General features: G+C 50.0%; 1 protein-coding gene and 1 pseudogene across 1 annotated transcript in view; one reads left to right on the top strand and one right to left on the bottom strand.

Moving 5' to 3' along the window:
- The window catches only part of LOC135287561 (zinc finger protein 345-like), a 737,501-nt pseudogene that overhangs the window by 124,128 nt on the left and 600,548 nt on the right, over positions 1 to 12,825 (bottom strand).
- LOC135287518 (zinc finger protein 23-like) overlaps positions 1 to 12,825 on the top strand; it is a 387,441-nt gene that overhangs the window by 74,616 nt on the left and 300,000 nt on the right. The window contains exon 3 of the mRNA XM_064400812.1: positions 7,743 to 7,750. Within this exon, the coding sequence (XP_064256882.1) occupies positions 7,743 to 7,750 (8 nt within the window). The remainder of the gene's footprint in view (positions 1 to 7,742; positions 7,751 to 12,825) is intronic.

Here is a 12,825-nt window from a genome sequence, read left to right as displayed (position 1 = left end):
TAATCTTGTGATATTACAAAACCTACCCTGGGATGTCACACAGCCATTCTGTGATGTCACAACCCCTCTGTGATGTCACACAAATACCCTGTGATGGCAGAATTCATTCTATGATGTCACAGCCTATAATGTCACAAAGCCTACTCTATGATGTCACAGGCAACTCTGTGATGACACACACTACTGCTCTGTGATGTCACAGCCTGCTATGTGATGTCACAAAGCCCCTTCATGATATCACAGGGCCAGTACTGTTGTGTCACTGTGATATCATACAGGTGCACTGCGATGTCACAGAAGGTTCAGTGATGTCACAAAGTCACCCTGTGATGTCACAGTCTGTTCTGTGATGTCACACCTGGCTCTGTGATGTTACTCAGTCACCCAGTGATGTCCCAACCCACTCTCTGATGTCACAGAGCCACCCTCCATGATGGCAGAGGCTACTCCATGGCCCCACATCCTACTCTGTGACATCACAGCCAGCTCTGTGATGTCACAACACCCTCAGTGATGTCACAAAACCATGCCTGTGATGTCATACTGCCACTCTGTAATGTCACAGCACACAATTTGACCTCACAGCCATATAGCCATGCCATGATGTCACAGCTTGCTCTGTGATGTCACACCATCTCCTCTATGGTGATGTACTTGCCCAATGACCTCACACAACAAACTCTGTGATGTCATAGCCCAACTTGTGACCTCACACAGCCCACTCTGTGCTGTCACACAGCCCCTTGCTGACATCACAGCTGCTCTGTGCCTCTAGGACACAGCCACAGAGGTGCCGCTGTGACACAGCCCCCTCTGGGACATCCCCCAGCCCCTGCCAGTGCTGAGCCCCTGGCAGCTCTGGCTGTGCCCTGCTGCTGTCCCTGAGCTGCCCTGGCAGTGCCCCAGCCCTGCTGGGCTGTGCACAGGAGCTGCTCCTGGCCAGAGCTGTCTCTCTGCAGCGCTGCCCTTGCCAGGAGCTGCCTCTGTGAAAAACCACAGAAGGTGGTTTTCAAAGTGCCACCTTCTCAGCTGATTGTGTTTGCATCCTCCTTTCTCTCCTGCCTCTCTTTGCCTGCTCTGTTTCTCTCTCAGTCTCTCCCTTGACCCAGGACAGCTCCCACCAAAGACCCTGCCCTGATTTAATTCCCAGTCCAGGAGCTACAATAGCCACGGGTGAAGTTATGAAGGCTGGCAGTGAAATGTCACTGTAGGATCTTGCTCCACTTGGCTTTTGGCCCCTTCTGAAGAGATTTGCCTTCAAGGGCAGGAACATCTTTTCCGAGCTGGGAACTGTAATTCCAGCCCCTGGGAGTGTGTGCCGTGGATCCCAGAGGGGCATTCCCGAGGCTCCCAGGGTGCTGCTCCTGCCGTGCCTCCCAAGGAGCTGTGCAGGTCCAGGGGACACGGTCCAGCAGCTCTGTTGGTTCTGCGGTGCCACAAGGGCCCCTGGTTCCATGAGTTTCTGTACTGCCAACAGTGGTTCCCATGATGCCCTCTGTGTCAACATGGATATTTGGTGCCATGATGTTCTTCAGTGTCACCATGGCCCACCTCGCTCCATGAGCTCCCGCAGTGTCACAGTGGCCTCCTTGGGTGGGCAGTGTCACCAGGGACCATTGGCTCCATGCAGCCCTGCTGGATCACCATGGACTCCTTGGTTCCAAGAGGTTCCAGGGGTGTCTCCATGGTCTCCTTGGATCCACAGTGTCACAATGGACCACTGGATCCACGTGGCCCTGCTGTGTCACCATGGCCCCTTGGTTCCATGAGACCCCAGGGTCACAATTTACTCCTTGTTTCCACGTCCCCCCCCTCAGTGCCAAAATGGTCCCTTTGTTCCATGAGGAACACAAAAGTTTTGTAGAAACATTGAGCAAATCCTGCTTAGCACACCTGGGAACATCTGTTAGCATTCCAGAGAGGTTAAAGGTGAGGATGGCACCAGCAGCTTCCATGTGCAACAGAGATCCAGGGAAAGGACAGGGACAGAGAATTCAGCTGCAAGACTCAGAGAATTCTTCTTCCAGAGATCATTTCTGCTCACACTGTCCCTTGTAGAAAGGTGACACCATTCCAGACAGCTTGGACTGAGCAGGTAGTTCCTGAGTGGGGTTTATTGTTCAGGTAAGCTGCTCAGGCTTTTCCATTCTTTCCTTCCCAACAGGAAAACTTCTCCTGGGCCTGTGTGCAGGCAAAGCCCTGAGGAGAGTAGGTGGGACACGGTGCAATGGGCTGGGACATGAAGCTGCAGAGCTCAGGGGACAAGGTTCTGCTGCAGCGCACAGGGATGTCAGTGCCAGGTGGGCCATGTCAGACATGGTGAGGCTGGGGGTGAGGAGCAGCTTGTCCAAACAAAGTCAGCCCTCAAGGGGCTCATTCTTTTCCATGCCCAGACCTCCTGAGGAGATATTCAGCATCAAGATCACTTGAGGAATGCTTCTATCACCTCTACTCTGCAATGAAAAAAAACCCCAAGCCTAAAAAAACCCACATGTGTGATTAAAAAACCAAAAATCATGAGGTGCACTTTGTAATCTCCCTCCTTAACAGAACTCCAAACTGACTCCAATCACTGCACAAGCTCTGGACACTTGACAATTGAAGGGAGGCAAAGAGTTCCTGAGGGCTTTCTGTGTTTTAATCAGCCCCACAGTGGATTTGGGGCTGGGTCCAGGAGCCTCAGGCACTGAGAGAAGGATGAAGAAGCTGCTCAAGGAGTCAGCAGCAAAACTCCAAGTGCCTTGGAGCATGGCTGGGCCCCAGTGAGGGCAGGGAGTGCCAAAGGCTCCCCGGGACTGCTGAGAGCAGATCCTTGAGGCCAGGAGTGCGGGGAGCCCAAGGCTCTGGGCAGGGAACTGCAATGCTGAGCAAGGCCTGGGCTGGCTGGGGGAAGCAGAAAGGCCAAGCCCTGAACCCAGCCTGGGCCAGCAGGGCCTGTCCCTCACAGGTGGCTCGGGGCTCTCTGTGGGGCAGGGGGATGTGAGGGGCAGCAAGGACAAATGCCATAAACCCGTGTGACACTCCAGATCCTCAGGGAGCTGAGGGCCAGTGTGACACAGCGGGGTCTCACGGAAACAGGAGGCCATTGTGAGCCTGCAGGGCTGTGGCACCCCAGAACAGTCAAATGCTGGGGACAACCAAAAGCTCTTTTGCTCAGGTTTGGTGCACAGGAGAAACACCAACCAGATATTCTCAAGAGGTCAAAATGACACAAAATTTTACTGGCAAAGTACAAAAAATCAAGCAACTTTGGTAAAGGGTTTAATACAACATCCAATTCAACATGAAACACTTATAGCAGTAACTTCATTAACTTAGCCTATTTAACCTGGAAACCAAATAACCATAAAGATGTTAAATTATCCAAAAATGTTCCAGGTAAAGAGGATAAGCAGAAGACGAAACGGGGAAAGACCGAAAGACAGAAGATCTATAGGAAGACACATATTCAGCTACCAACTGCTTGTTCTCCAGCTTGGGTGAGACACAAAGCCCAGGAGAAGGAGGGTCCAGACCCTGGGCTGAACTCATGCTCTGTTTTTTAAACCCTAAGGCCTTCGTGCAGCCATTGTGACACTGGAGAAGCAAGGAGACCATTGCTGACAGCACAGAACCTCCTGGAACCAAGAGGTCATGGTGACACTGAGGTGCCTCATGGAATCAAGGATACCATTGTGAAATGTGGGGGCCCCATGGAACCAAGGGGACATGGCACAGGTCTGGCTGGTTTGGCCTCCTGGGGCCCACCTGACAGGTCCAGCTGAACTTGGCATGTCGAGGGCTGCTGCTCATCAACCCCTGGAGCAGTGGGGTTCTGTGCTTTCCTTCCTGTGGGAAAGAGCTGCCCTTCTCCTCCAGGTGTCCATGGCCAAAACTGGGTTTCCTCCTCCAAATGTTTGTCTATCCAAGAATGATATCCCAGATGAAATCTGCCAGGACAGACAGATCTGGCTGGCTTGGCCACCTGGGGGCAACCTCACATCTGCCTTTGAAACACCTGGACCATGTGATTTTCTTTCCTACAGGAAAAAAGCACTTTCACATCCAGGCATTCATAGCCAAAGTTGGGAATCCATGTCCAGAATTCTCTATATCCAAGGATTTCTCCCAGACAAAAACTGCCAGGAGAGACAAGTCTGGCTGGCCTTGGCTTCCTGAGGGCTGGTTCTCATTTCTGTGAAACACTGGGACTCTGTGCTTTCCTGTCTAATGAAAAGAACTCTTCTTCCTGTCTAGGTGCCTGTGGCCAAAACTGAGATTCCACCTCCAAAATTCCATATCTCCAAGGATTTCCTCCTAATGAAAGGTGCCAGGAAAAACAGATCTGGCTTGCTTGGCCTATGGTGGTCACCTCTCATCTTCTTCCAAAACACTTGGATTTCGCACTTTTATTTCTTATGGAAAAACTATCCATCTCTACCAGGAGCCCATGGCTGAAACTGGGATTCCACCTCCAAAACTCTGTTCATCCAGGGATTGCTCCCATGTGAAAGCTGCCAGGACAGACAGGTCTGGGTGCCCTTGGCCTCTTAGGGGCTGCCTCTCATCTGGTTTTGAAACACCAGGGCACAGTGCTTTCCTTCCAATGGAAAGGAACTGTCATGCTTATCAACATGTCTGTGGTCAAAAGTGAGATTCCTCCTCTCAAAATCAGTATATCGAAGGATCCCTCTGTAAAAGCAGCTGCCAGGATAAACAAGTCTGTCTTGCTTGAGCTCCTGGGAGCCACCTTTCATCTGCCTTTGAAACACTTGGCCTCTGTGCTTTACTTCCTATGGAAAAAACCATTCCGCTTATCAATGCAGAAATGGCAGAAATTAGGATTCTATCTCTGAAATTCCCTATATGCAAGGCTTGCTGTCAGACAAAAACTACCAGAATGGAGAGGTCTGGCTGACCTTGCCTTCTGATAGCTGCCTTTCAACTGCCCTTGGAACTCTTGCTTTCCCTCCTATGGAAAAGATCTGTGGTTCTCCTTCTGTCATCCATGTCCAAAATTGTTATTCCATCTCTAAAATTCTGTATATCCAAGATTGCTCCCAGACAAAATCTGCCAGTACCATCTAATCTGGCTGTTCTTTGCCTCTGGTGACTGCCCCTCATCGGTCCCTGCAACACTGGGGCTTGGTTGTTTCCTTCCTATGGAGACCACTGTGACACTGTGAGGACCACGTGGAACCATGGAGACCATTGTGATACTTCTGGATCTTCATGGAACCAAGGGGCTGTTGTGACACTGTGTGGCCTTCTGGCACCAAGGACATCATTGTGGCACTGCTGGGCCGCATGGTCCCAAGGGGCCAGTGTGAAACAGCAGGGCTTTGTGGAACCAAGAGGCCATTGCTGCATTTCAGGGCCTCGTGGAGCCAAAGGGCCGTTCTGATCCTGTGGGGCACCATGGATCCATGGAGACCATTGTGGAATTGCAAGGCCCCATGGAATCGTGGACACCACTGTGGGGCCCCACAGAAGCAAAGGGCCACTGTGACCCTGCAGGGCCTCATGGAATGAGGGGAACACGGAGCAGGCCTGGCTGATTCCCTCACCTGAGAGGCACCTGACTGGTGCGGCTGATCTTGGCATGTTGAGGGCTGCCTGTCATCAGCATGGATGCCTCCTATAAAGCACTGGGGTTCCATGCTTTCCTTCCTATGGAAAAGAATCTTCCCTTCTCTTCTCCCTTTTCAGGTGTCCATGGCTGAAATTTCCCTATATGCAAGGGCTACGCCCAGACAAAAGCTGCCAGGACAGACAGCTCTGGCTGGCCTTGGCCTCTGGTGATGACATCTCATCTGTCCCTGAAACACTGGGGTGCTGTTCCTTCCTTCCTATGGCAGAGAGCCATCCTTCTTGTCCAGAGGCCATGGCCAAAATTGGAATTTGGCCTCCATAATTCCATTTATCCCAGGATTGCTCCCAGACAAAAGCGGCCACTACAGACAGGTCTGGCTGGCCTTGGCCTCTGGTGATTTTCTTAGAGTATGAGCAGAATGTTTGCAAACACCTTGGAGAGGGCCCAGAGATCTCCCAAAGTGGAGTTTGGAGGCCTCAAGCACATGAGAACAATATAGGGACAAAGGAGCTCTGTTCTCAGTGGGGTGGAGACTGAGGAGAGCAGAAGAGAGCCCTGGGAAGGACTGAAGAGTTGTTTCAGAGATGGTGCATCCTTTTGGCATAGTAGAGAAAAGTCTGAAAAAGGAAAAATTAATTCCAGGTGCAGCTGAGGAGGCCCAGACTGGACACGATGTAAAAAGGAATTTCCCTCCCAGGGCAGGGCTGTGGTGCAACACTTCCCCAGAAGGAGCCTGGAGCAGCCCAAGGCTTTGTGTGGGCAGGCAGAGGCAGGCAGGGGCAGAGCAGCCAGCAAAGGAAGGGGCCAGCCAGGTGGGGCAGCCGGGGGATGACGACAGCCTGCAGGGACAGAGGCGCAGGGCAGGGACACCGTAGGACAGCCTGGGCTGCACAGGGCACAGGGATGGGCAGCAGCTGCAAGGCCCTGACAGAGCCAGCTTGGGCAGCACTTTGGCCATGGCTGCTGGCCCTGGGCCTGAGGCCACAATGGGACAAGTCACCCTGGCAGGCCTGGGGCCTCATTTCCCCATGGTGCTACCCTTGGCACTGCACATCCCCACATCCCAGAGCCCATCCCGGGAAGAGCCCTGAGCAATGAGGGAGGGACAGGATCTGCCTGGCCAGGGGCTGGGGCTCAGGCCTTGGCCCTTTGCATTCCTGAAACACATCCAGGTTTGCTCAGCACCACAGACACCTTTGCCTTGTTTGTCCCCAGCTGTCATCACTGCCTGCAGTGTTCTGCTCTAACTGGAACCTGGGGACACTTTCTTAGTTGTGTCCTTCAATGGGAACCATTAAAACTTTAAGAAAGTTCAGAGTTTCAGTTTAACTTTGAGTTCCTGAAAAGTTGTTTGAAAACTCTCTCAGGGACTGAGTCTGATGTAAACAACACCAAAGCCCCAAGAGGGTCATTAAAATTTTCCAAGTCCAATTATGGAGAAATATTTCAAAGAGCTTGTAAGACATACACGTACCTATTTTAAAGGGTTTATTTTATTACATTTCTCTTTAGATCTCTGATTGATATTGACTCAGGGTCTCTCCTCAGGCGCTCTGGCCTGCTCAGAGAAGCTGTGCCTTGAGCTCTGATCCAGTGTGGACAACCTTGCTCCACATTCCCCAGCCCCATCCTGTCTGTCCTCACTCACCTGGGACCTGCTGGGCTTGCAGAGCTGGCTGCACTCAGCCTAAGGGTGGTTTTCCCTTTTTGTATTTTTTGAAGCAATCAAAAACTCCTGAGTTTCCCCACTGAACACAGACACACTCCTCAGGTGTGTGCCAGCCCAAGGTGCCACCAAAACCACTGCAGGCTGCCCTGGGCCAGCTGTGAGGGTGGATCATCAGCCCAAGCTGCACTGGGCCACTGCAAGGGGCTGTGGCCATGGACACTGCCCTGACCCTACTGCTGGGTTTGGCTGTCACGGCAACCGTGAGGCATTCAACTGTGCTTGGAAACACTGGGGAGGACTGGGACATACTGGGGAACACTGGAACGCTGTGGGAGACACTGAGACACACTGGGAGTGACATTGGGGGATACTGGGACAAACTGGGAACACTGGGGACACAGTGTAGAAGACTGGAAGGCCCTGGGGCATACTGTGGATGACAGTGGGAGGAACTGGAAGGGACTAGGAATGAACTCAGGTGTATTGGAAGGGACTGGAGAGGCACTGGGGTCGTACTGGTCTGTACTGGGGATGAACTGGGCTGTGCTGGGAGGGACTGGAGGAGTTGAAAGGGCTGTTCCCGCCTCCACTGTCTCCCATTTGCCAATGGTCCTGCCAACCACAGCCAGCAGCCAATCAGCACAGGGATTGGGGTCTTGGGAGCAGTGCCTGGTGTCAGCGCCATCTTTTATTTTTGCCTACAACTCCCATCATGCCCTGCGGCCCGTTAAAGCCCCATTGGAGCAGGGACTACAACGCCCGTCATGCCCCGCGCTCCACAGAACCCACCCCAGCATCCGCCCCCCACCTGTCCCGTAAGTGTCCCCCAGACCCTCCAGGATCCCTCAGTGCCCCTCAGCGCCCATTCGGGACCCCGCAAAAGCGTTCCCGGATCCCCTGAGTGCTCCCAACCCCACGGATGCCGGGTAAAGCCACTTCTGGGAATTCATCTCCTCTCATCCCCCGCGGCCCCAGAGCTCCTCAGAGCACAGTCCCGCACCTAAAACTCGTGCCGTGCCCAGCGCCCTACAGAGCCCAATTGGAGCTCCCCAAGCGCCCCCCAGGTATTCCCGAACCATTTACGTTCCCCCCGAGGACCTTCACGTCGCGGCTCGGACCCTGAAGTGTTCCCCAAGTGCCTTCCTGAACCCCCAAACACTGCGGTCCTGCCACTTCCGGGACTACAGCTCCCATCATGCTCCGCGGGGCACGTACAGCGCTCTCCGAGCCGGGACTTCAACTCCCGTCATGCCCCGCCATCACCAAAAGCCATTGCAGCTGCGCCTACAACTCCCGTGATGCTCTGCGGCCCGTTAAACCGTATTAAACCCGCGCCTACAACTCCCATCACCCCCCGCGCCCAAGAGAGCACCGTTCGAGCCCCCCAAGGGCCCGCACAAGCCCCAAAGGGCCGCAAATTCCCCTCCCTGTCCTCCAAGAGCCCTCCTGGACCCCCAGGTGCTCCCCTGGACCCCGAACTGTCCCTCAGAATTCCTGAGTGCCCCTCCAAGTGCCCACCCAGCTCCCCCAGGTGTCCTCCAGACCCTCCAGTTCTCTCTGAATTCCCTGCCCAGACCCAAATGTCCCCCAAATTGAAATAAATGGGCAGGAGATCTTTCTCCTTTTTAATGCCTTTATTAAGAAGAATCAGCTCAGGTGGGAAGAAATCGACGGGTTGCACCCTCGCCGCCGCTGCTCCCAGGCGTGGCACGAAGGAGGAGGACGATGCAGTTTTGTCCGCTGGTCTGCAGGCAGAACTGGGGACTCTGTCCTCACGGGAGAGTCGTTGAGTCCTTGGTTTGTTGGTTTAGAAAGCCGGGGGGTCTCTTTAATCAGTTTCTTTTCAGGTTAGGGTGAGAAATAAAAAGATTCAAGCAGGTACGGGACTATGCTCCCATCCTTAGACGTCACTTTAAGTCACTTATTGGCTCGTGATTTTAGGGGTTTTTCTTATAAAAACTGTAAAACTGTAACAATCCAGGGTGCACTGCGTTTCTTATTTGCATGTTGTTTCTGGTGTCACTGCCCATCTCTTTACCCTGGAGGGTTTCCCTTGGTATCTTCTTGGCATGCAGCCAGCATCAGGGAAACAATCAGTTAATCACCTGCCATTAACGGGTATTTGAAAAGCTTTCCTTCGGCAGCGAAACTAAAGGAGGCTGACTCGGTCTGGCTTGGTTTTTTTAACTCTGAAACTTTAAAAAAAATACAACTTTCTATTCATAACAGTTCCCCCCTATTTTTCTTTGATCAAGCTTAAGCTTGCATCAACTTATAATTTTTGGCTCATTAACATAGAATTTCCTATATTTTTTATATTGATTATACATTTCCTCAGCACTTGGGTGATCATATTTACTAAGCTTCATTACCTTTTTTGGTTTTTTCAGGTTAATTCCTATAGAGATCCTTAGGTTATTCTGTACAGCAGATGTCACTATTTTTGTTAAACATGGAAATAAGAACAGACTAACAAGTGTACCCACTGTGAAGGTTATAGCTTTCCAACTTTTTTTGAAAATCCATAGATTATCCCACCAACTGGAATCAAGTGTAGGAGTCTTTTGATTTTGTAAATATGCTAGTTCTTTTATTTCGTTTAAAGTATTTCTAATGACTGCCACAATTAATTTGATTTGATAAACTACTGTTTTGGTTTGGTTGAGTTGGTCATTAATAAGATTAAGAGCCAATGCGGTCTGATTAAATAGTACTTCTAATTCTGATTGTAGTTTCAAAATTTTGTTTAACATATATTGTTCCTTCAGTTTTGTTTTTCTCAAATCCTCATATATAGGAACTCTTAAACTTGATCCAGATTCTTTGTGTATTATAAAGACAGTTTGTTTTATAATTCTAATGATGCCACCACTAGACCAGCCTCTTGGCAATTCAGTGGATGTTGTGGTACCATTGACCCAGAACAGGTGTTTAGGGGTTTCCTGAAAGATATTAATTTTTGTTGTGCCCTCCCAATATTTAGAAATACTTTTTCCTTTTACCAGATTTACCAGGTTTGCTTCAGTAGCATCACGTTCAAAGCACCACCAGGTTTCTCCTACAGGGTGCTCTCCCAGGAGTGGCTGCCTAAAGGTGGCGGTGTTCCGGGTTATCCAATATATTTTCTTATTCTCTTGATAAAAGATCAATTGGGAGAGGTTAACACAATTGTTGTGGACTCTCAGCAAGGAGCTTACTTCTTTCTCATAGAAAGGTTGGTAGTACTCATTGCACAGCTCTCCTGGGCTCTCCAGAGCACCACCAGCAATCAGAGCCAGCACTACTACCCTTCCCAAGAGTCCGGTATGGGTCATCCTGCACAGCCTGCCCACCCGGCCTTGCCTCTTGAGGATTTTACTGAGAAGAAGTCTCCAAGTTCTTTAGAGTCTCTTGCTCCTCTGGTCAAACCTCTCTTGATCTGTCCCTGCTACTTTGGTCCCTCCTAGGGGAGCACTCTGGAGAAGATTAACCTGGGGTCTTTGGTACTAAGTTAGGACGACTTAACCAGAATTACTTATTAACAATTTTTAACTTTTACAAATTTCTTTAAACACTTCAAGACATGTTATGATTCTAAACTTTTTTCTTACGCAGTTTATCAGTCTTTTTGAATGTCAATTTTAAGTCATTTGGTCCTTTTATAATAGTATACTCAGCTCAATTAACTCCTGATGCAGTTGAATCTTGTCCTGAGTTAGAGTGTGAGGGTGGTGTGGAATCTGGTCCAATACCAGAAGGAGACACTGACGAATCTTGTCCAATGCCCGGGGGTGGGACTGGTCCTTTAATTCTCGTAATGTGAGTCCAACCTTTTTCTCTGGTTCGCACGGCCGAATTAGCGATGAGGAGTACCTGAAAGGGGCCTTCAAATTTCTCCTTCCAGGTAGTCTCCTGTGCTATAGGGTGTTAACAAGAATGGCAATCCGAAAATCATTTTATAAGGTGAAATCCTTATATCAGACCGGGGTCTTATTTTGATGCGCAAGAGCGCTAGGGGTAAACACTTTAGCCAATTCATTTTTGAGAATTTTGTTCATTTGTTCCACCCTCCCAGAACTCTGGGGGTGCCACAGAGTATGCAATCTCCACTTTATTCCTGAAGCTTCAATTATAATTTGCAATGTTTGGGCCACAAATTTGGACCTCAGTCTGAGTCTAAGGTATTCACTATTTCATTCTGGTTCACCTTTTTGGCAAGTTAAACACTCTTATAATTGTTTTTGCTAGGTTATATCCGCTTATGCACAGGTTATTTCTTAGGAAATAATCACATAGTCCTTGGACTCCCCAGTGGGTTAATTTCTGTAGTTCTGTTAGCACCATCCCAGCAAGTGCTTTGTTTAGAAACACCCGTCCGTCAGATATTAACCACTCCCCCATATCCCTTGATGTAACTTTAAATTTCACAAAATATGAGTTCTTTTTTTTTTTCCCTACTCGGGTGTGGTTTCTGCTTAAAAAAAACCTTTTACCAGATCCTCTGGTCTTAATGCTGCTTCCTTTGCTATCTTGATAAGCTAGCAAAGGTTTCACAACTTTAGGCTAAACAGTCTTGGGGGGGGGGGTCCAGTTGCTCCACAGTAATAGCAGCAGCTTTCACTCAAAGGGACTCGAGGCCTCTCCATGCCTCCTGTCCCTGACAGTACTGCCGTATCCTTGCCTGCTGCTGGTGGTGGCCCCCCCCACTCTTTTGTGGCCTCGTACTGTAGGAAAGAGTTGTTTGCTCCCACACTTTCTCTGGCTATAGCAAGCATGATCTTGGCTTTGGCTATTGCTTTTTCTTCTTCCCTCCTTAAATACACTTTCAATGCTTCCTTCAATAACTCATTAATATCTTTTTCTTGCCAATCCTCTATCTTTTCCAGTTTTCTCCTTATACACATCCACTTGTCTTTCGTCCCACACCATGGCCATCCTCCTTGCACTTCTAATTCTGGCCACACTTCTGAACAGTAATGAATCATCTTAACTTTATCTAATCCTTCTGTACTTTCTATAAAGTCCCATTTCTCTAATAGTTCACCTAGGGGACTGTGGGGAGGTATATTCTTCAATCTTTGGCCACTTTTCTTACTACCGCACCCTCCCATTATTTTCTGCCTCTAAACAAATCACAAAGATGTCTTTTTTCTCTAAAGGAAATATATCTTATTTAAGAAGTCTCGACCTCCTGCCAAAACTCCAATTTCACTGACCCTTTTCGTCAGGACTTTGTTAAGACCTTGGCTTTCTTGCCAAGACTCAACAAACAACCAAAATACAAAAAAACATCCTCGAGGTCTTGACCTCTGAGGTTTGCCTGACCTCCTTCGTCAGGACTTAGAGAGACCTTGGCCTTCCCTTGCCAAGGCTCAAACAGTCAAACCTTGAAACCCTGGCTTCTGAGGCGCCCGACCTCCTTTGTCTGGGCCAAACTGCCTGATACCCTAACTTCTCTCGTTAGGACCTGTATCAGGGCCTTTGGGGTGCGTGCCACTCACACAGCTATTTCCTCCGCACGCCCGGAGGGGGGTCCTGTGGGGTGCATGCCACTCACACAACTATTTCCTCCGCACGCCCGGAGGGGGGTCCTCTTTACCCCTCT

Source organism: Passer domesticus, chromosome 30, assembly GCF_036417665.1.
Source record: "Passer domesticus isolate bPasDom1 chromosome 30, bPasDom1.hap1, whole genome shotgun sequence".
Classification (NCBI taxonomy): domain Eukaryota; kingdom Metazoa; phylum Chordata; class Aves; order Passeriformes; family Passeridae; genus Passer; species Passer domesticus.
This window is presented reverse-complemented; position numbering and strand designations above follow the sequence as displayed.